At 41.3% G+C, this 24,577-nt stretch overlaps 1 protein-coding gene across 2 annotated transcripts in view; it reads left to right on the forward strand.

Annotated features, from left to right (window-relative positions):
- The window catches only part of RNF175 (ring finger protein 175), a 55,006-nt gene that overhangs the window by 5,846 nt on the left and 24,583 nt on the right, over positions 1 to 24,577 (forward strand). For both annotated transcript variants that reach the window (XM_040251416.1, XM_040251414.1), the window contains exon 3: positions 20,707 to 20,861. In XM_040251416.1, coding sequence (XP_040107350.1) covers positions 20,707 to 20,861 — 155 coding nt within the window. The remainder of the gene's footprint in view (positions 1 to 20,706; positions 20,862 to 24,577) is intronic.

The raw sequence follows: 24,577 nt of genomic DNA on the forward strand, positions 1-24,577 counted from the left end.
AGGACGCCTGCAGTGGTCAAGCACAGACTTGGGTCTTGTGGTGGTCCCAAAGGAACTCTTCTGGGTTAGCACAAAGATACACCTGGCCTCTAGAATATTCTCTACTTCTTTGCCCATCATAGTCCATCTACTGTTATTGCATGGCCCCAAAGGAACAGGTGGGGAGACCCTGTGTGTCTCTGATGACAGTCTTTGGCTCAGGTAAGATCCAGCGTGTGAGGCTGACCATTCCCATGCCGATGCTTTGGCTTTACCCCTTGCTCTGTGTACCTTCTTGGAGGTTCACTGCCAGAGCCGTCATCAGAACTCGACCATCTCAGGAGCCCTTGGTGACATCTGCAAACACTGGGGCTGGAAATAGTTCCTAGGGGACCTGTAGCTGACTCCACCACTGGTTTCCAGCTCTTTTACTGTGGTTTGCATGAACTGTATCCAAAAACCTGGATCTAATGGCCTATTCAGGTTAACATCTTTGGTATGAAATTTGATGGACATGTTTCCATAAAAGCTGACCTAAACAGCCTTGTCATCCAAAAATAACCCAACTTGTTTTTAACATATAACCTAACTTTTAACTTGGGCTTCCCTGGTGGCGCAAATGGTAAAGAATCTACCTGCAATGTGGGAGACCTGGGTTTGATCTCTGACTTGGGAAGATCCCCTGGAGGAGGGCATGGCAACCCGCTCCAGTATTCTTGCCTGGAGAATCCCCATGGACAGAGGAGCCTGGCGGGCTGCAGTCCATGGGGTCATGATGAGTCAGACATAGCTGAGTGACTAAGCGCAGCACAGCACTTTTAATTTGTTTCTTTTGGCATTTAAGATTATGTAGGACCTACCAGAACTAGAGCTTTTAATATGTTTATAAGGTTCAGGAAGCTCCTGGCTCTTTTTACAAGGGACCATACAGTGAAGTTTTTGATGAAACTTCGTGAATTAATGCTGTAACCTTCACCAATACATTAATAATATATCATTATATATAACATTAACTATAATTACTACAATATAGTATAATATAATATAATAGTTACTTCATAATAATTATTATATTACTATAAAATATATATGAAATACCATATATAAATTTATATGTAACTATTATATATTATTACAGTTGTGATTAAGTGCTTTTTGTACATTATCTAACTTACCCTGGGAGGTAGTAATTTTTTTACTCCCTTTGTGAAATATAGTTCAGAGAAATTAAATAACTTGGTCAAGGTCACATAACTAATTAGCTGCAGAGAGGAAACAAAAATCCAACCTCATTAGTTATTTTCTCTTACATCAAGGCTATTGATATTCCTTCAATATCTCTGAATCACACTTTCCTTATCTGCAAAATGTAAACACTGCAAATAAGAGGAGCTTCCCAGGTGACGCTAATGGTAAAGAACACGTCTGCCAAGGCAGGAGACATAAGAGACTCAAATTGGATCCCTGGGTCAGGAAGATTCCCTGGAGGAGGGCACAGCAACCCACTCCAGTATTCTTGTTTCGAAAATCCCATGGACAGAGAAGCCGGGGAGGCTACGGTCCCTGGGGTTTCAAAGAGTCAGACACGACTGAAGCAACTTGGCACTCATGCATGCAGATAAGAGCCCAACTTCCAGACCTGAGACTTCCCTGTGAGAATTTCTAGACACACAGTGAATGTTCAGCACCATCAGTTGACTCTGAATGCATTCAAGGGATATGACTTGTAAAGAACATTTGTGTAAATTTAACCATACACTGTAAAAGCAGTTTACTAATAAAAGAATGCTTTTCTGAATGCTTTTGTAAAGCTAAAGTGAATACCACCCCTCCCCCATAAATCTACATTCTCCATTAGGAGACCTGAATGTATTGTTTTCTTCAGATATCACATCTGGGTATCCTGCCTTGCCACACCCCCCTACTCTGCCATCTGCTTTGTCTGGGAGTGTTCCCTGGGCTGGTTCTATGAGATGTATTTCCGAGAATGAGGGGCAGGCTGTGAAGAGAAGAGCCCTGGCTTAAAAGTCAGACAACTCTAGTTGCTCAGCTTACTGCAGTGAGCCTCAGTTTTCTGATCTTTAAAAAAGATGGCATTTTTGAAAACAAGAAGGCCTTCTGGTTTCAGCTCTGATACATAAAAAGCTTGAAAGTCATCACTTGCTACAAGGGAAAAAGCTGAACAAGCTGAGTATCAGTGACTTTTCCTGGACTTATCAGGGAACTGAGGTCATAGGAAAAATTGTTGTTGTTCAGTTGCTCACGCGTGTCTGACTCTTTGTGACCCCATGGACTGCAGCATGCCAGGCTTCCCTGTCCTTCACCATCTCTCGAAACTTGCTCAAACTCATGTCCATTGAGTCGGTGATGCCATCCAACTATTTCTTCTTCTGTTGTCCCCTTCTCCTCCTGCTCTCAATCTTTCCCAGCATCAGGGTCTTTTCCAATGAGTCAGTTCTTCACATCAGGTGGCCAAATTATTGGAGCTTCAGCTTCAGCATCAGTCCTTCCAATGAATATTCAGGGTTGATTTCCTTTAGGATCGACTGGTTGGATCTCCTTGCAGTCCAAGGAACTCTCAAGATCTTCTCCAGCACCACAGTTCAAAAGCATCAGTTCTGTGCACAGTCTGATGTGCAACTCATATCTGTACATGACTACTGAAAAAATCATAGCTTTGACTATGATTATATGGACCTTTGTTGGCAAAGTAATGTCTCTTCTTTTTAATATGCTGTCTAGCTTTGTCATAACTTTTCTTCCAAGGGGCAAGCATCTTTTAATTTCATGGATGCAGTCACCATCCGCAGTGATTTTGGAGCCACCCCAAAACAAAATCTGTCCCTGTTTGAATTGTTTCCCAGGGAAAGGCATCACTCCTAAATCTGGAAAACCAGATGCATGCAGGGAATCATAACCAAGATCTGCTTATTGGGAACAGAAGCTGCCAGAGCCACAGACTGGAGGAAATGCTCAGTGGGTAACTTGGAAGAATTGCCAGGAGCAGAGTTTTGGCCAGTGTGAGAGCAAGAACCTCCAGGGGCCACGGCCTTAAGGACCCCTCGTATTTTTGTAGATTTTACCTCCTGGAACCCCAACAGCTCTTCTCATGGTAAAAAGCCGAGGAAAATTTTTGTGCTTCCAACAGGCTTGCAGGGGAAAATTAATCATTTTGAATAAGTGTTGCCACCACAAAGACCTACACGACAGAGGAAAAGAATTTATCAGAGCCTTAGCCGATGGAGAAAAAGGGAAATGACCAACCCCAGGCCCTTCCTGCCTTCCTGTCTCACCTAATGGGAAAACAAAAAGTTCAGAAACACCTGTGAAGGTCATATTCCAGGGATAGAGCTCACTGAAAGATAACCCAGAATGATAGAATGCTTCCACTGCCTCCTGTCAGACCACCCCATCATCTGGTGTCCAGTATAACAGTGGATTATGGCTAAAAGGGCTGCAAGCTACACAAATTACAATGAGTTTTTAAGAAACCAAAGACAAAAAGAGAGACACAAACAAGTGAACTAATGGAAATTGAAGACTCTGACACAGAGCAAATATCAAACATAGTCCAACTCCTATGGGCTAGTCCAGCCAGATTAACACAGAACCCCACACTAAAGGTGCTTAATACCCAAATAAGAACCTGAATAAGAACTTCTCAATGAAAAATTACAAGTCATGCTGAGAGGAGAAGAGTTCAAGACTGGTTCAAAAGCTAGTTCTTTGAGGAGATCAATAAATTTAATAAACCTCTATCCAGTTAACCAAGAAAAGTAAGAGAGAGAATATATATTACTAATATCAGAACAGAAGAAAGGATCATTATTACTGATCTCATGGACATAAAAAGAAAATAAATTAATATTATGAAAAACCCTGTGCCCACATATAGACTAATTCCTTGAAAGACTCAAACTATACCAGAACTCACACAAGGAGAAATAAATCTTCTGAATAATGTCTGTTTTAAAAAAGTGAATCAGCAGTTTATAACCTTCTAAAACAAAAAGCACCAAGTCCAGATGGTTTCACCAACTATGAATTCTACCAACTATGTAAGGAAGAAATGATACCAATTCTCTACAATCTCTCCAGAGATTAGAAGCAGACGGAATACATCAGAATTCATTCTTTGAGGCCAGCACTTCAACCTAATACTTCAACCAGATAAAGATAATATGAGAAAAAGAAACTTTAGACCAGCATCTCTCATGAACATAAATATAAAAATCCTAAACAAAATATTAGCAACTTGAATTAAACCATGCACGAAAAGAATTATACACCACGACCAAGTAGAATTTGTCCCAGGTAGGTAAGGCTGGTTCAACAATCAAAAATTGATTTATGTAAGCAACCACATCAAGACGGTAAGGAAGAAAATTTACACAATTATACCAATAGATGCAGAAGAAGCGTCTGGCAAGGTACAACACTCATTCATATAAAGACTCTCAGCAAACTAGGAATAGAGGGGAACTTTCTCAACTTGATAAGAATATCTACAAAAACCTGTCCTAACATTATACGTAATGGTGAGAAACTGGATAATTTCCTCTTAAGATATGGAAGAAGGCGAGAATGTCTCCTCTCACCACCCCAGTTCGACATTGTACTGGAAGTCCTAGCTTTAGTGCAATAAGACAAAAAAAAAAGAGGAAATAAAAGGTATATTGATTGGGAAGGAAGAAATAAAACCATCTCTGTTTGTGGATGACATGACTGTCTATATGGAAAACTCCCAAAAAATCAACAGAAATTTCCTGGAACTAATAAGTGATTATAGCAAGGTTGCAGGATACAAGGTCAATATACAAAAGTCAATTACTTTCTTATATGCTAGCAATGAATAATTGGAATTTGAAATTAAAACACAATATCATTTGCAATAGCACCCAAAGAAGGAAATACTATGTATAAATCCAGCAAAATATTTACAAGAGCTATATGCAAAAACTGAGAAGGTCTCAAGTAAATGCAAATCAGTGTTCCTGCATTGGAAAGTTTAATTCTTTCAAGATGTTGATTCCTTCCAACTTGATCTATAGGTTCTATAATCCCATTCAAAATCCCAGCAAACTGTTTTGTGAACATTGACCAACTGATTCTACACTTTATGTGGAATGGCAAATGACCTAGAATAGACAGCACAACAGTGAAGAACAGTGTTGGAGGACTGACACTACCCTACTTCAAGACTTACTATAAAACTGTAGTAATGAATACAATGTGGTTTTGGTGAAAGGAAGAACACACAGATCAATGGAAAAAAGTAGAGAGCCCATAAATAGACCACCATAGATATAGTCAACTGATCCACGATAAAGGAGTGAAGGCAATTCAGTGGAGCAAGGATATTTTCACTTGGTACAAGGATATTTTTACTTTAAATGGTACTGAAAAAAATGATCATTCATATGCAAAAAATAATAATAATCTAGACATAGAACTTACATATTTCACAAAAATAAACCCAAAGTGGATCATGGACCTAAATGTGAAACTGTAAAACTTTCAGAAGATAAAATTGAAAAATTGATGAGTTTACCAAAAGCAAAATCCAGGAAAGAAAATATTGATAAGTTGGATTTTATTTAAAGTAAAAAGTGCTCTATGAAAGATACTGTTAAGAGAATGAAAAGACAAGCTACAAACTGGGAGAAAGTAATTATAAAATACATGCTTAATAAAGGACTGCTATCCAAAATATACTTAGAGCTCAATCATAAGAAAGCAACTCAGTTAAATGGCAAAATATCTAAAAAGCTCATCAAGGAAAGATATACAGTTGGCAAATAAGCATATGAAAAGAAGCTCATCATTTGTCATTAGGGAATTACAAGTTAAAATAATAACTTGCAATTAGTTACCAATATAAGGGTATTATAATGGCTCAAATCTAACAATACCAAATGCTGACAAGGATGTGAAGCAGCAGGAACTCCTGCTGAGTGGGAATGCAAAATGATAAAACCACTGTGGAAAGCAGTTGGGCAGTCTTCCACAAAGCTAAATGCAGTATTATTCAGTGATTGAACTACTAGGTATTTACCTGATTGAACTGAAAACCTACCCTCACACAAAAAGCTGCATGAAAATATTTACAGCACCTTTATTCATAATCACCCCGAACTGGAAACAATCCAGATGTCCTTTAAAACAGGGATCCTCAACTCCCACGATCTAGTATCTGAAGATCTGAGGTGGAACTGATGTAATAAGAAAGAAAGAAAGTGCACAATAAATGTAATGCGCTTGAATCATCCTGAGATCATCCCCACCCCACCCCACCTTCTGTCCATGGAAAAACTGTCTTACACAAAACCAGTCCCTGGTACCAAAAATCCTGGGTACTGCTGCTTTAAAATATGGCTAAATGAGCCAACTGTGGCACCTCCGTACAATGGAATGTTGGTCAGCAGAAAAAGATTTAAGCTATCAAGTCCCCAAAAGACACTGAGGAACAAGCCAATATGAAAAGGCTACATACTGATTCCAGTTACATGACATCCGAATGCAAAAGCAAAGAAAATAAGCTGCTCAGGGAAGGAAAAGGATAAGTCTAAGCAAGTGAAATGGGAATTTTAAGGCCATAAAATTGATCTGTGTGGTACTGTAATTTTGGATTCAAGACATGCATTTGTCAAATCCTATTCAACTGTGTCCGGAGAAGGCAATGGCACCCCACTCCAGTACTCTTGCCTGGAAAATCCCATGGACGGAGGAGCCTAGTAGGCTGCAGTCCATGGGGTCACTAAGAGTCTGACACGACTGAGCGACTTCACTTTGACTTTTCACTTTCATGCCTTGGAGAAGGCAATGGCAACCCACTCCAGTATTCTTGCCTGGAGAATCCCAGGGATGGGGGAGCCTGGTGGGCTGCCGTCTGTGGGGTCACACAGAGTCGGACACGACTGAAGTAACTTAGCAGCAGCAGCAGCAGCAGCATTCAACTGTGTAACACAAAAAGCAGACCTAAAAGTATGCAAATTTTAAAAAATCATTTTGGAGGTTGGGGAATCCCAGGGAGAAATGCAGATGGTGAAGAGAAAGTGCATCACAAGTTTATGAAACAACCTCATTGAAGGAAATTAGGGGAAAATGTGCTGCTCTAGGTATCTTTGGAAACCTTTGCTTGTTTGTTCAGTCACTAAGTCATGTCAGATTCTTTGTGACCCCATGGACTGTAGCATGCCAGGCTTCTCTGTCCTTCACTATCTCCCAGAATTAGCTCAAACTCATGTCCATTGAGTCGGTGATGCCATCCAACCATCCCATCCTCTGTCATCCCCTTCTCCTGGATCAGAGTCTTTTCCAGAGTCGGCTCTTCCCATCAGGTGGCCAAAGTATTAGAGCTTCAGCTTTAGCATCAGTCCTTCCAATGAATATTCAGGGTTGATTTCCTTTAGGATTGACAGGTTTGATCTCCTTGTTGTCCAAGGGACTCTCAAGAGCCTTCTCCAGCACCAAATTTCAAAAGCATCAATTCTTCGGTGCTCAGCCTTCTTTATGGTCCAGCTCTCACATTTGGTCCAGCTCTCACATCCATACATGACTACTGAAAAGACCATAGCTTTGACTATACTGAACTTTGTCGGTAATGTCTCTGCTTTTTAATATACTGTCTAGTTTTGTTATAGCTTTCCTTCTAAGGAACAAGCATCTTAATTTCATTCCTGCAATCACGGTCCACAGTGATTTTGGAGCCACCAAAGATAAAATCTGCCACTGTTTCTACTTTTTACCCAAGTATTTGCCATGAAGTGATGGGACTGGATGCCATGATCTTAGTCTTTTGAATGTTAAGTTTTAAGCCAGCTTTTTCACTGTCCTCCTACACCCTCATCAAGAGGCTTTCTAGGTCCTCTTCACTTTCTGCCATTAAAGTGGTATCATCTGCATATCAGAGTTTGATGATATTTCTCCTGGCAATCTTGATTCCAGCTTGTGATGCATCCAGCCCAGCGTTTCACATGATGTTCTCTGCATGGAAGTTAAATGAGCAGGGTGACAGCCTTGATGTACTCATTTCCCACTTTTGAACCAGTCCATTGTTCCAGTTCTTAACTGTTGCTTCTTGACCTGCATACAAGTTTCTCAGCAGGCAAGTAAGGTGGTCTGGTATTCCCATCTCTTGAAGAATTTTCCATAGTTTGTAGTGATCCACACAATCAAAGGCTTTAGCATAGTCAATGAAGCTGAAGTAGATATTTTTCTGGAATCCCCTTGCCTTTTCTATGATCCATCGGATGCTGGCAATTTGATCTCTGGTTTATCTGCCTTTTCTAAAGTCAGCTTACAAGATACCATCTTGTACACATCTGGAAGTTCTCAGTTCACATACTGTTGAAGCCAGGCTTGGAGAATTTTGAGCATTAGTTTGCTAGCATGTGAAATGAGTGCAGTAATTTGAACATTCTTTGGTATTGCCTTTCTGAGATTGGAATGAAAACTGACCTTTTCCAGTCCTGTAGCCACTGCTGAGTTTTCCAAATTTGTTGGCATATTAAGTGCTGCACGTCAACAGCATCATCTTTTAGGATTTGAAATAGCTCAGCTGAAATTCCATCACCTCCACTAGTTTTGTTCTTAATAATGCCTCCTAAGGCCACTTGACTTCACACTCCAGGATGTCTGTCCCTAGGTGAGTTGACCATACCATCATGCTTATCTGGGTCATGGAGATCTTTTTTGTATAGTTCTTCTGTGTATCCTTACTACCTCTTCTTAATATCTTCTGCTTCTGTTAGGTCCATACCATTTCTGTCCTTTATTGTCCAATCTTTGCATGAAATTTTCCCTTGTGTCTCTAATTTTCTTGAAGAGATCTCTAGTCTTTCCCATTCTATTGTTTTCCTCTATTTCTTTGCACTGTTCACTTAAGAAGGCTTTCTAATATCTTCTTGCTGTCCCCTTGAACTCTCCATTCTCCTTTGCCTCTTGCTCCTCTTCTTTTCTCAGTTATTTGTTAGGCCTCCTTAGACAATCACTTTGCCTTCTTGCATTTTGTTTTCTTGGGAATGGGTTTGGTCACCACCTCCTGTACCGTGTGACAAACCTCCATCCATAGTTCTTCAGGCATTCTGTCTACCAGATTTAATGCCTTGAATTGACTTGTTACTTGTTCCTTGCAATGTGTAATCGTAAGTGATTTTATTTTGGTCATACCTGAATTGTCTAGTGTTTTTCCCTACTTTCTTCAATTTATGCTTGAGTTTTGCAATAAGGAGCTGATGATGTGAGCCACAGTCTGCTCCAGGTCTTGTTTTGCTGACTGTGGAGCTTCTCTATCTTTGGCTGCAAAGAATATAATCAATCTGAATTCAGTATTGACCATCTGGTGATGTCCATGTGTAGAGGCTTCTCTTGTGTTGTCGGAAGAGGGTGTTTGTTATGAGCAGCGTGTTCTCTTGGCAAAACTCTGTTAGCCTTTGCCCTGCTTCATTCTGTACTCCAAGGCCAAACTTGCCTGTTGCTCCAGGTATCTCTTGACTTCCCACTTTTGTATTCCAATCCTGTGATGAGAGGGCGTCTTTGTGTGTGCGTGCGCATGTGTGTGTTAGTTCCAGAAGGTCTTGTAGGTCTTCACAGACTCATTCTACTTCAGCTTCTTCGGCATCAATGGCTGGGGCACAGACTTGGACCACTGTGATGCTGAATGGTTTGTCTTGGAGACAAACTGAGATCACCCCACCTTTGGAAACTAGAGGAGTCCATAAGATGAAGGCAATAGGAACTGCACGTGATCACTTGTTGACAAGGTTGTTTCCCATGGGCTATGGGTTAAAAAGTTCTGATGGTCCTATTTATGTGTAGTGGGATGGACAACTCTGTAAATCAGTGAAAAATGGCAGGAGTGGGAGTTTACAGATTTTGTTTAAAAGCGGAGGAAGTTAGGAAAAAAGTAGGAAGTACACACAATAATATGTGTGAACCCCTTTGTGCCCAGAAGGTATTATTATTTTACATAAACTTATGCCCTGACGGTATTATTTATTAGGCATAAAGTATTATTACTTTCACACTATTTCCTGCATAATTTGAACCATGTTCTTCAGCAGCAAGAGACAAATCCAAAAGTTCAGAACTTTTTCAGATACAGTTTTTAACAAATTTGTCTGTCTTCTGAAATGCTCATTTAATTTCTCTAGACTGGTTCAGTTGTATTTCTGTAGGAGCTGTATACATCAGAGCAGCTTATCATAAATACCTAAAGCAAAGGAGAAATAGGTTATTAAGAAAATAAAGTTGATTACCCATCTGTATGTCTTCTTTGCAGAAATGTCTGTTTAGGTCCTCTGCCCACTTTTTGATTGGATTGTTCATTTTTCTGGTATTGAGTTGTATGAGCTGCTTGTATCTTTTAGAGATTAATTCTTCATCAATTGTTTGTTTGCTGTTATTTTCTCCCATTTTTGGGGTTGTATTTTCACCTTGCTTATAGTTTCCTTCATTGTGCAAAAGCTTTTAAGTTTAATTAGGTCCTATTTGTTTATTTTTGTTTTTATTTCCATTACTCTAGGAGGTAGGTCACAGAGGATCTTGCTGTGATTTATGTCAGAGAGTGTCCTGCTGATGTTTTCCTCTAAGAGTTTTACAGTTTCTGGTCTGAGATCTAAGTCTTTAATCCATTTTAGTTTATTTTTGTGTATGGTGTTAGAAAGTGATCTACTTTCATTCTTTTACACATAGTTGACCATCATCAAAAAGTCTACAAACAATAAATGCTGGAGAGAGTGTGGAGAAAAGGGAACCCTCTTACACTGTTAGTGGGAATGCAAATTGATACAGCCACTATAAAGAACAGTGTGGAGATTCCTTTAAAAGTTAGGAATAAAACTACCATATGACCCAGCAATCCCACTACTGGGCATATGCCCTGAGGAATCCAGAATTGAAAAAGATACATGTACCCCAATATTCATTGCAATACTATTTACAACAGCCAGGACATGGAAGCAACCTTGACAGATTGACTGGATACGGAAGTTGTGGTACATATACACAATGGAATATTGCTCAGCCATAAAAGGGAACACGTTTGGGTCAGTTCTAATAAGGTGAATGAACCTTGAGCCTATTACACAGAGTGAATAGGTTATGTCTATCCACAGAAAGAGAAGGACAAATACCATATATTAATGCATATATACAGAATCTAGAAAGATGGTACCAACGATCCTAGGTGCAAAGCAGCCAAAGGAGACACAGATGTAAGAACATTCTTTTGGACTCAGTGGGAGAGGGAGAGAGTGGGTTGATTTGAAAGAATAGCATTGAAACATATACATTCCCATGTATAAAACAGTAAGCAGTGTGAGTTTGGTGTGTGACTCAGGGCACCCAGAGCTGGTGCTCTGTGACGACCTGGAGGGTTGGGACGGGGAGGGAGGTGGGGGTGCTCAGGATGGGGGACAGGTACGCCTACGGCTAATCCATACTGAAGTGTGGCAGAAACCACAATACTGTAAAGTAGTTGTCCTCCAACTAAAACAAATAAATTTTTAAAGAAGAAAATATACCATTAACTGCTCCTAGGTGATGCCAAAATATGTGAGTAGAAAGTAGGAAAGATTTGATATTTTGTTTGAGATACTGCTTAATATCTGAAAGTTTCAGACACATTTTTAGCACAGTATCAACTGAGCATCTGGATATTTGAATTTTTCTCTTTGCAGCTGCTAGTGTTGATATGGTAGAAACATAGGCAAAGCCTCAAAGTTAAATTACTTCCAAATGCTTTTAACAGCATTTAATTAAAAATAAAGTTTCATTCAATAGCACCCTCTCCACCTTCTTTTATGTATCCTATTTTTCATATTTGTAAGAAATGGGGGTGGGGCACCAAAAAAGAATTTTTCTACTGTTCTTCAAATCAGTAGAAAGTCTGATGACGAAATACACAGAATTTTGTCTTCAAACATACTGTTCAGTTCAGTTCACTTCAGTCGTTCAGTTGTGTCCAACTCTTTGCAACCCCGTGAATCGCACCACGCCAGGCCTCCCTGTCCATCACCAACTCCCAAAGTTTACCCAAACTCATGTCCATCGAGTCGGTGATGCCATCCAGCCATCTCATCCCGCTGTTAACTTGCCTCAATACACAGGCAAATACTTTGCTACAGTCTGAAAATTTGCTCTATTTAAATCAGACTTACTCCTATTAATAACAGCTGTGAAACACTAGAACATATTATTGTACCAATAAAGTATTATCTGTTCCAATCTTTTGAAAATGAGACAAGACACTAATATATCCATAGTTGCATTTGCAGGTGTGCTAACTCACTTCAGTCGTGTCTGACTCTTTGAGACCCTATGGACTGTAGCCAGCCAGGCTCCTCTGTCCACGGGATTCTCCAGGCAAGAATACTGAAGTGGGGTGCTGTGCCCTCCTCCAGGGGATCTTCCCGACCCAGGATTGAACCTGTGTCTCCTCTGTTTCCTGCATTGGCAGGCGAGTTCTTTACCACTAGTGCTATGTATGTATGTGTGTGTGTGTGTGTGTGTGTGTGTGTGTGTGTGTGCGCGCACGCGCGCGCACGGGTGCGCTATATATACATATATATACATGCATCTGCAGAATCCCCTTTAAGAATTTAAGTAGCAAAATCAAGTCAATTGACTTGAAGATAGAAAAGTAGCAAAATCAAGTCAATTGACTTGAAGATAGAAATGTGGACCGAGTGAACTTCTGAGAGCCCTTCATATGCCAGGATTCCATACTTTTACTTGTTTGAACTGGTAGCAGCAGTATTTCCTGGCATCAGGTATTCTCATGATAATTTTCAGCTTCCCTCTGAGCATACCTCTGCTCCGCATCCAGCCCCACCCATACAAACACATACACACACACTCACGAATGGTTGCAGATAGTTAGGGACTTTTTCTCTCCTTTCATACTGCGTGACTCATTCGACATTCTGGACAACTAGACAAATGAAAAGATTCCTTTGTTTTGACACAACTAGCAGCTCTTTTCATTTGCATTATGTGCATGGCTACAGTAACGAACTGGTACCTTTCAGCGGCATCTTAGTCGGGAAGCTCCTCCTGCCATGACGTGTGGGTGGGGGGGCAGGGTGATGTGATCCAGACGCATGGGCTGCCCTTCGCCAGGAATGCAGGTGTGCTTCATCCGCACATGCCCAGATGCTGACCCCTCTGGCATTACTAATGCGTCCCAGCTGCCAGGCTTCCTCCTCTGCATGTACGCGCCTCGGTTTCATATATGTCACGTGCTTACTTATGAGGCACAACATTCCTACATTTCACATGTGGCAGTTACTATTAAAAATGAGCAGTTCTAACTCTTCTGGAAACTGATAAAGAATCTTTTAAATTGCTTTGAAATGTGGCCATCATTTCAAAATGACTTCACAGGCAGTTATTGAATTCATAATGCAAACTTCTGACCTTTCCCCTTGCATGTTGAGAAAATAGGGCTCTGAGTATTCCACTTTAAAGATAGTCAAGAAATTAATATTTGCATACATAATACATCATAACAATTTTTACTTTCCTTTTATTTCTCATCTCCAAGGCCTATTTTTAAAAAGTAGCATGCCTATAAATTGAACATTGTTATTTATTGTTAATTAAATCCAGGCATCAAGTAAAAGAAGTTTGGCATCTTCTAGAAATGGGTCAGACTTACAGCTCTACAGGGAAAGAATTAGCTTTATAAAAATATAATCCACTCATTGCTTCAAACTATAGTTAGAGCATAGCACCACTGATTAGAGGAAATGGATTAGTTTTATAAATTTTGACTTATAATCTAAAGTATAAAATATAGAAGCATGATAGTTTCTCTAAATTAAAATGAATTTATCTTGAATTAAAATGAATGAATCTTATTCATTTTTTTAAAAATTCAGCATTTTACAGGGTAAATGTAAAGGTGAATCATAACTTAAAGCAAAAAAGATGAAAAATGCAAATGACAGATGATCAGATTTTGATCTGGGGTCCATGTCCATTTCCTTCTTTAATGCCAGAATAATGAACTTTAAAAAAGCCAAAATCTATAATTTATCATAGATAACAATCTTGGCGATCAGTTATAAGAAATGAATGACCTAAATACTGAGGAGACTTTTTTGAGGGACTGCACACTGTCATTATCAATAGTAGAGTCAGAGACTTCCCTGGTAATCCAGTGGCTAAGAGTTCCCTTTCCAATGCAGGAGGTGTGGGTTCAATCCTTGGTTGGAAGCTAAGATCTCACAGGCCTCAGTAAAAAAAAAAAAAAATATATATATATATATATATATATGTAAAACAGAAGCAATATTGTAACAAATACAAGAAAGACTTTTAAAATGGTCCACATAAAAATCTTAAAAGTTGTTGCTGCTGAGTGCCAAAAGAAACATCTCTTAAGTCCTGGTCCCCTAGCATGTGGTTTGGGGCCCTCATGAAAACTATTCTGCTTCCTTCAGTAAAACTTGTTTTACCTGTTTGGATACACATATACATATTTATCTCAGTTTCACAAATAAAGGTGCAAACTCATTCATTAGCTTTGGCCATACCTACAAAATAGGATGGAAAATGAAAGCAATGATCTGATTATTCAGGCAGAAGTAATGATTATTTACTCTTCCCTGAAAGTACTGCCTGAAATTTATAAACAAAAAAAGGATGTTGTAAGATATCTTTTCCTGAACTCTCCAAACAGTTACTTCAGATTTTCTCCATATATAAAAAAAGAAACGTAAAGTGAAGTCGCTCAGTGTCCAACTTTTTGCGACCCCATGGACTGTAGCCTACCAGGCTCCTCCATCCATAGGATTTTCCAGACAAGAGTACTAGAGTGGGGTGCCACTTCCTTCTCCAGGGGATCTTCCCAACCCAGGGATCAAACCCAGGTCTTCTGTGTTACAGGCAGATGCTTTACCATCTGAGCCACCAGGAAAGCCCTTCACCATGTATATTTTTGTTCAAATGCATATGCTATGTCATGCTGTGCTTACTAAGTTGTGTCTGACCCTGCAATCCTATGGATTGTAGCCCCCTGAGCTCCCACTGTCCATGGGGATTCTCCATGCAAGAATACTGGAGTGGGTTGCCATTCCTTCCTCTCAAATTCATATATATAATAATTGTAGTGTTCTCTGAAAAAAGATTTCAGTTCACTTCAGTCACTCAGTTATGTCTGATTCTTTGCAACTCCATGGACTGCAGCACACCAGGCTTCCCTGTCCACCACTAACTCCCAGAGCTTGCTCAAACTCATTGAGTTTGTGATGCCATCCAACCATCTCATCCTCTGTTGTCCCCTTCTCCTCCTACCTTCAATCTTTCCCAGCATCAGGGTCTTTTCTAAGGAATCAGTTCTTTGCATCAGGTGGCCAAAGTATTGGAGTTTCAACTTCAGCATCAATCCTTCCAATGAATATTCAGGACTGATTTCCTTTAGGATTGATTGGATGGATCTCCTTGCAGTCCAAGGGACTCTCAAGAGTTTTCTCCAACACCACAATTCAAAAGCATCAATTCTTCAGCACTAACCTGTCCATCCTAAAGGAGATCAGTCCTGGGTGTTCATTGGAAAGACTGATGTTGAAGCTGAAACTCCAATACTTTGGCCACCTGATGCAAAGAGCTGACTCATTTGAAAAGACCCTGATGCTGGGAAAGATTGAGGGCAGGAGGAGAAGGGGACAACAGAGGATGAGATGGTTGGATGACATCACCAACTCAGTTGACATGGGTTTGGGTGAACTCCGGGAGTTGGTGATGGACAGGGAGGCCTGGCGTGCTGCAGTTCATGGGGTCACAAAGAGTTGGACATGACTGAGCAAGTGAACTGAACTGAAGCTTTCTTTATGGTCCAACTCTCACATCCATACATGACTACTGGAAAAACCATAGCTTTAACTAAACAGACCTTTGTTGGCAAAGTAATGTCTCTGCTTTTTAATATGCTGTCTAGGTTGGTCATAGCTTGTCTTCCAAGGAGCAAGCGTCTTTTAATTTCACGGCTGCAGTCAACATCTGCAGTGAGTTTGGAGCCCAAGAAAATAAAGTCTGTCACTCTTTCCATTATTTCCCCATCTATTTGCCATGAAGTGATGGGACTGGATGCCATGATCTTAGTTTTTTGAATGTTGAATTTTAAGCCAGCTTTTTCACTCTCCTCTTACACTGTTACCAAGAGGCTCTTTAGTTCCTCTTCACTTTCTGCCATAGGGGTGGTGTCATCTGCATATTTGAGATTATTGGTATTTCTCCTAGGAATCTTGACTCCAGCTTGTGCTTCATCCAGCCCAGCATTTCATATGATGTACTCTGTGTATAAGTTAAATAAGCAGGGTGACAATATACATTTCTGTTGTACTCCTTTCCCAATTTGGAACCGGTCTGTTGTTCCATCTCTGGTTCTAACTATTGCTTCTTGATCTGCATACACATTTCTCAGGAGGCAGGTAAGGCAGTCTGGTATTCCCATCTCTTGAAGAATTTTCCACAGTTTATTGTGATCCACACAGTCAAAGGCTTTCGCATAGTCAATAAAGCAGAAGTAGATGGTTTTTCTGAAATTCTCTTGGTTTTTCTATTGCCAACAGATCTTGGCAATTTGATCTCTGGTTCCTCTGCTTTTTCTAAATCCAGCTTGAACATCTGGAAGTTCTTGATTCATGCACTGTTGAAGCCTGGCTTGGAGAATTTTGAGCATTAGTTTACCAGCATGTGAAATGAGTGTGATTGTGCAGTAGTTTGAACATTCTTTGGTATTGCTTTTCTTTGAGATCGGAATGAAAATTGACATTTTCCAGTCCTGTGGCCACTGCTGAGTTTTCCAAATTTACTGGCATATTGAGTGCAGCACTTTAACAGCATCATCTTTTAGGATTTTAAACACTTCTGCTGAAATTCCATCACCTCCACTAGGTTTGTTTGTAGTGATGCTTTCTGAGGCCCACTTGACTTTGCACTCCAGGATGTCTGGCCCTACGTGGGTGATCGCACCATCATGGGTATCTGGTCATGAAGATCTTCCGTGTATTCTTGCCACCTCTTCTTAATTAATATCTTCTGCTTCTGTTAGGTCCATACCATTTCTGTCCTTTATTGAGCCCATCTTTGCATGAAATGTTCCCTTGGTATCTCTAATTTTCTTGAAGAGATCTCTAGTCTTTCCCATCCTATTGTTTTCCTCTATTTCTTTGCATTGATTACTTAGGAAAGGTTTCTTATCTCTCCTTTCTATTCTTGGAACTCTGCATTCAGATGGATATATCTTTCCTTTTCTCCTTTGCCTTTTGCTTCTCTTCTTTTCTCAGCTATTGGTAAGGCCTCCTTAGCCAGAGGCTGAGCAGATCAGTCCCTGTGGGGTCTCTGGGTCCTGGTGTGCAGAAGGTTTTGTTTGGGCCATCTGAGCATCTCTGGCAGGTATGGGGTTTTGATTCTAAACACAATTTTGCCAATCCTACCATCTTGCTGGGGTTTCTTCTTTATCCTTGGATGTGGTATATCTTTTTTTGGTAGGATCCAAAAAAAGGATCCACAATTTTCCTGTCAATGGTTGTTCAGCAGCAAGTTGCAATTTTCGAGTTCTCACAGGAGAAGATGAGCACACTTCCTTCTACTCCACTATCTTGTATGTAATTTGAAAGAAAATTTAGAGCAACTCTAAGAAGACTTCAGATCCAGCCCATTCAAGAAGAATTAAAAAGCCTGGAAAATGTCTTCTTATTTGACATGGGAAGAAGAAAGGCTGCATTTCATTTACATCTTGAAGTTCCATCAAATAATTCTGATTATTGACCTTGAGACTATTGTAACAAAATTTTTATTAAAGGACCCAAAAGTATACCCATAAACTTTGTTCTAAGCCACCTATTTTTGATCACAAAGATGAAGAAACTAAGCAAACAACATTAGTCTTTTTTATACTCAGATGATAGACGTGTGACATGCATGCTCTGACAAGTCTTTCCACATCACTGGCAGACCTAATTAATTGATCATGATGCTCTTCACTGCTCAGACAGGACCCAGGCTCAGAATCTTCCTGAACAGAGTATTACCAATTTAACTCCACACGTGAGACAACCGTCTTTGCTGTCCACCTCATATATTAATGCTGAGCAAATGTAGGCAGTTAGTTGAATGTTCTACAACATAAAAGACCAAGGGTTCTTGCTACTCTTCCAGTGAAAAAAGTGAAAGTGAAAGTCGCTCAGTCGTGTCTGACTCTTTGCAACCCCAAGGACTCTGTCCATGGAATTCTCCAGGCCAGAATACTGAAGTGGGTAGCCTTTCCCTTCTCCAACCAATCTGCTTTTTACCAGGAGGTGAGTAGCTGGCATTAGGCCTAATCTGTAGAGTAAACGTGTCACTGTGGTAACTGTATCATGTCATTGACCCACAGCCCATCAGTTCAGTCTGTCCTGCTTCCTGCCATGCAGAACTGAGGCCAGCCAACTTAAGGGACCTTCTGAAGGCTGCTGGGACTCAGGTCAGTGGCATAGGCCACAAAGGGGTGACACATAGAAGGGACAGGAAAGAGTTTGATTCCCATCTGGAACCACCTGGAAAGGGCACCAGTAACTGAAGAGAAAAGACAAGAAGCAAATGGTGATTTACAGATCCAGTCATCAGGGGCAAGGTCACCCCACAGTCAGGATGCAAGGGTTATCCCCACAGAGTGCGCTGGGACAGAAGGCAGGAGGGTCCCTGACGTGCCATGCCCTGACACCACCTCCTCCTTTGCCATCGCTGTGCGTGTGTATATGTGCTGTGAGAGTAACTATAGCCCCTGCTCCCTGCAGCCCAGGATGCTTCCAGATCCCTTACAGCTGTGATGTCGTTTGTTTCCCACCCTGGTGGCTCAGAAAGTAGAGAATCTTCCTGCAATGCAGGAGCCCCAGGTTCAATCCCTGGGTCAGGAAGATCCCCTGGAGAAGGGAATGGCAGCCCACTCCAGTATTTTTGCTTGGAAAACCCCATGGACAGAGGAGCCTGCTGGACTACAGTCCATGGAGTCACGAAGAGTCAGATACGACAAAGCAACTAACACTTTCACTTTGAATCAGCACAAGAAAGCAGGCATTGTGGTCCCCAACTTTACAACTGAAGTGCAATCTTTTGTCCAACAGCACAGAGCTGTTGCGGCCTAAAGTTTATTCCATCTGAAATATCTGCAGGAGGTAATGGAAGATGGATATTTTGGATTATTTCCCTTCTGAATGTTCAAATAACTGTGCCCTTCAGTACCGGGGTCCAGCCCCGGTTGGATCCAGGGTATCCGAAGCATAGACAGCATTGGCAACTGAGATTTATTTATTTATTTAGAAATATAGAGAAAGATAAGGAAAGAATGTTACAGTTAAGAAAACAGAGGAGAGAAAGAGGCTGATATTCCTTGGTTTACACAGAAAGCCAATAAAGTCCCAAGACAAGGGACTTACACCATTCACATAGGCCACAGGCGCCCGCTTGAATAGCGGAGGGTGCCCCGCCTTGGGCTCCCTCTCACGTGGGTCTTAGAAGCCCGGGCAGAGAAGTGAACACAGCGAGCCCCTGCGCTCCAGGGGATCAGCCTGAAAAAGAGAGAACTGACACGGGGGAGCCAAGCAATGATGAGGCGAGGCCCAAAACTTTATTTTTCCAGGGAGCTTATATACCTTAAGCTGTACATAGAGAATAATGGAAAATACAAAGTCATGCAGGGTCAGCAGCCCTGACCCTTATCAAGACCAGGCTTTCTCTCTGCATACCTATCTGTATACACAGGTCTTAGGTGACTTACATCATCTTCTGGCCAGGAGGCCTACTAGCATTTTATGACCCTTTTCTGATAAGGATCCGTCAACCAGAAAACTTATTTGCCCTAAAAGTGTTGTTCTTTCCAAAGTCTGGTGCCACTCTCAGAAAGCACTAAATAAAGTTACATTCTTACATAGCAAGAATACAATGATTTATAACAAAGAAAGAAGAGTACAGTGATTTATAACAAAGAGAAAATTCATTAACTCAAAAGTCTAGTATTGCTAACATCAAAACTACTATATTCCTATTTCTGCATCCCAATTACATTGATTAATATCCTCCCAGGTGCCTAAAAGATAAAGGATATGGAGGCCTGGCAGCAATCATTAACTCAACAATGAAACCCTTCACCAATATAATTCTTAGCTCTTTAAAAGACTCTATATCTTTAAGATGTTTTAAGCTTCCTGTGCCTCTCCCAGTTGGGAGGCTGTAAACAATCACATGCGTAGTTGTAAAAGTCTGGGTAAACCTGTCAGGCAAGTTAGAGAGCCATCAGAGGGGTTTGAGCTGAGACACTCCTTTTATATGTAGGAGACTAACTGGAGCTCTAAGTTAACTTTTTCCAGAGAAAGGTGGTCGGGGATAGCCCTCTGTTAATGTCAGAAGAGTGTAGTATAGCAGACAATAAACAGATTTTGATTTCAGGGTAGATGCTCAGGCAGAGGACCTCTTGAGACCTGACTCACCTTTGCCTGTCAGGCCTCTTCCTCATGACCTTTGTCATGGATGGGATCTCCCGTGCTGGCTCCCAGCACTTCAGAGCCTTGCATGTACAGAACAGATTGCAGTGGGGTGGTGAACCAGATGCCATGTCCCAGACAGGGTGGTGAAGGTGGCTCCCCGACCCCCTAACCCAGAGTAGCTTCCAAATCATCAATAGTAGACATGCCGTCTGGCCCTCAGTTATTGAAAGAGACTTTCTGTTCATCTTTCTGACAGCTGGTGACCCTGTTGCAGATGTGGGTTGTCCCTTTGTATTTCACGATAAAACTTTACTGGTGGCGATTTCTCTCTATGTGGGGGATGTTCTCAGTTATTACCAGCTACATCCTCTTCAGAGCTACCCGAAAACCCCTTTCAGGGAGAACACCACGGTATGTATTTCATTCATTCCTTCCTCAGCACACCCTTCATTTCAACCATTAGAAAGTATATTTAATTTCCTTTTTCCTGATGGGGTGTAGGGTATTACACCTCTTTGACCCTTTGTTGCAAAACTGTTTGGAAACTTGCTCTGCCGCTGTGCACTCACATTCATATTTAATGGGGATTCAGACACGCCTGTAAATTTTATTGTTTTAGACAATAGCTAGTAAAGGCTAGGAGGAAGAGAAGTGAAACCATTGTTTAAATTTTCTAGAGCACTATTTGCATGTTGATTTTTAGCTCAGCATTTTATAGGGTTCTATGCTAAGTCAGGTCACAGACATTTTATCATAAAGTAAGAGTTAGAAGTTTGTACTTCTAACAACTATGTACATATTTCACATCTGATAAATCATAAGCAACAGACAAGCTATTACTCACATAACAAATGAGGCTATACTATTCCAACGCTCACTTTAGTTACCACTGCCAACCTCTTGGAGAAGGCAATGGCACCCCACTCCAGTACTCTTGCCTGGAAAATCCCATGGATGGAGGAGCCTGGTGGGCTACAGTTCATGGGGTTGCTAAGAGTTGGACACGACTGAGTGACTTCACTTTCACTTTTCACTTTCATGCATTGGAGAAGGAAATGGCAACCCACTCCAGTGTTCTTGCCTGGAGAATCCCAGGGGCTGGAGAGCCTGGTGGGCTGCCATCTATGGGGTCACACAGAGTCAAACACGACTGAAGTGACTTAGCAGCAGCAGCAGCCAACCTCTTGAAATGTATATAATTCCATTGGATCATTCACTAATCTTTCCAAAGGGTTTATAATCTCATAATGTGTCCACAAATGTGTTCTTGCTCTCTGTGTTCTATAGACAAGATCTGAATCCAAGTCAGATAAAACTGATGAGATAAAGAGAAAATGTGTAGTGTTCAGTGGTAATAAGACAATGTCAGGTTTTGATCTGTGTTGGAGAATAAATCAGAAGTATCCATGAAATATTTTTATGATTATTTAGCCATTTGCATGCTTATTTGTAATCCTCTAGAGAAGTGGGAGAGGCAGATATCAACTTTTACTTCTGCTTTAGAGAAGGAAAATATATTCAGTGAGAGAAACCAGATAAATAAATGTAATGATGAAAGCTGACGTTCAAGTAAATGAATTTCAGGTTTATGAGTGTTTTAGTTTAATCCTACTTAGGGAACAGCTTTAGGGTGATATTAAAAAATCTTCTAAGCTGGCCAGTTTAGGGCTTTACACAGCATTTGTCAGGCCTGGCTTACCCATCAGCAAATGAGCATACAGTACCCTTTCTCCTTCTTACAAAATGCTATATACTTTATAAATTGTTTAAGACTTGTGAAAGAGATCTACATTTTGAATGAATTGAAATGTACTTGTTTTCATCTCCTGAATGCAATTCACATTCTGTTTCACAGTGAGAGTGCTTCATTTTTCTACTGTTTAATGAATTGCCTGGGCTAAACACTGAGCTATTTCTCTGCCCGTGAAGAGGAACTCCAATACCTAAAACACCTCCTGACACTTCATTGCTCCTATATCTCAGATGGCCAGAGCCCCATGCCCTCCGCTGCTGCTCCTCCAGCTTCTTCCTGCCCCTCGGCTCCTAGCTTTGGCACAGTCTGAGAGCCAAGATGCTCCACTAACATTTTAAGAGACAATGGGAGCATCGTATTAGGGCTCCATTCCTTCCAGAGAAGCAGTTTGGATAAAGAAGCTCCGGGTCATGAGAAATAGTATACCCTAAGGGTCTTTATGGATGCTTGCTTACTCATCACATGATAGGTGAGTCTCACTGTGTTCCATTTGGAAGTGGAGGACTTCATGACAAGTGAGGAAAGCTGGTCAGAGCAGATTCGCATGGTGCAGAGGGCAAACCCAAGAGGCATCTCTAGTACCAGCGCAGTTTAAAAACTGGTTATTCCCCTCCCAGAGTATACCAAGGCCCCGTTGTGGGAGAGAGGACAGAGGAAGGGAAGTGGGTTTCCTCTCTACTACAGTCAGATTTCGGTCAAGTAATATTCAGGCTCAAACACAGGCCACAGGCCAGCCACAAAGAGCTGGGACTGATCACATCAATTCCAGCTCACAGCCACGCTTCCCTTTGTGAAGGCTGCTCTGACATGAACACAGTTTCTAATCTGGCATATCTGTTTCCAGTGTAATTTGAATAGCAAGGAAGTTCTGGGCTCTACAAACTCATACTGCCAATAAACAGGAAGGTTTGAGTGGGTGAAGGGAAGCGTAGGTTTGGAAAACATAATACATCTATTACAATGATATGACATATTCAACATTTAACATGTCAGTTCTTTTAAATATGACTACATGTTTTCACATAATCTTTAGGACAGCTTTAGGAGCTGGTGTTACCTGTCGCCCTCCCCCACTTCATAAATGAAGAAATTGTAGGAAGAACAGCTAAGCAGGGGGCCACAGTCCCACAAGCAGTAAGTCAGGGAGCCCAGAATCAAGCCACAGACTGCTGCTGCTAAGGCGCTTCAGTCGTGTCCGACTCTGTGCGACCCCATAGACGGCAGCCCACCAGGCTCCCCCGTCCCTGGGATTCTCTAGGCAAGAATACTGGGGTGGGTTGCCATTTCCTTCTCCAAGGCATGAAAGTGAAAAGTGAAAGTGAAGTCACTCAGTTGTGCCCAACTCTTAGTGACCCCATGGACTGCAGCCCACCAGGATCTTCCATCCATGGGATTTTCCAGGCAAGAGGACTGGAGTGGGGTGCCATCGCCTTCTCCGAAGCCACAGACTACTGGAGTGCAAAGCCCCTGCCCCAGGAGCATGTTGCGGCTTAGTTATGGAAACCAGCTGCTTTGCATAGAGAAACCCATTAGTTCAAACCATTAGTAAGCAGACACACCTCTAATGCTGGCACAGCCTTGAGCAGGGACCCTCAAGGCAGAGAATATGTGTGGAGTTGAAGGAAGCCCACTCTGGTGCTAACAGGTGTTATGAGGGTGGAGGGAAGATCCTCTTAGAGCAGCCACTTTTCCCACATCACCATTTTTGGCAGCATTAACTTCTGCCTTTATCTCATGCCCTGAACAGTGATCCACAGTGCTCAGCACCAAGTAATAAGGACCAGTAGCCCAAGGAGTCACTGTGGCAGAAAGACCCCCAGAGTCCTCTCTGGCCCCTTTTATAGGTGACACAACCTCACAGTCGTTTGAGACAACTTCTGCAGCCCCTGAGAGTTTCCTGCTCCACGTAACTCCCCATTGCTGACCCCCTGATGGGACAGGATTACACCTATAGGCAAATGCTGTCTAGATAATGGTGGTATGTCAATTGCTTGAAGCAGAGAAAGCGTTTCACCATACAAATAATGGAAATGACAAGTCATTTCTCAGACAAGTCACAAATCCTCGTTTAAATCATAATGTTTCATAAGATCCCTTTTAACTGGGACTCACAGTGAAGCACAGCATTTTTAAAAATAACACTGGCTCCAGGCACACCCTGGGAAATCCCCAGCCCACGCCCACTCCAGTCCAAACCAGCTTACCAAGCTGCCTGGAAACATAGTCCACAGCAATGCTGGTGCCAAAGCCACACCTCCTAATTCATAGAAACAAACACAAAAAGTCAAATAAGAGGAGACAAAGAATTTTTTTTTTTTTTCAAAAGAACAGAACAAGGTAAAACTCCAGGGAAAAAAAATAATGAAACAGAGAT

This window comes from Oryx dammah, unplaced genomic scaffold (assembly GCF_014754425.2).
Source record: "Oryx dammah isolate SB20612 unplaced genomic scaffold, SCBI_Odam_1.1 HiC_scaffold_12, whole genome shotgun sequence".
In the NCBI taxonomy this organism is placed as follows: Eukaryota; Metazoa; Chordata; class Mammalia; order Artiodactyla; family Bovidae; genus Oryx; species Oryx dammah.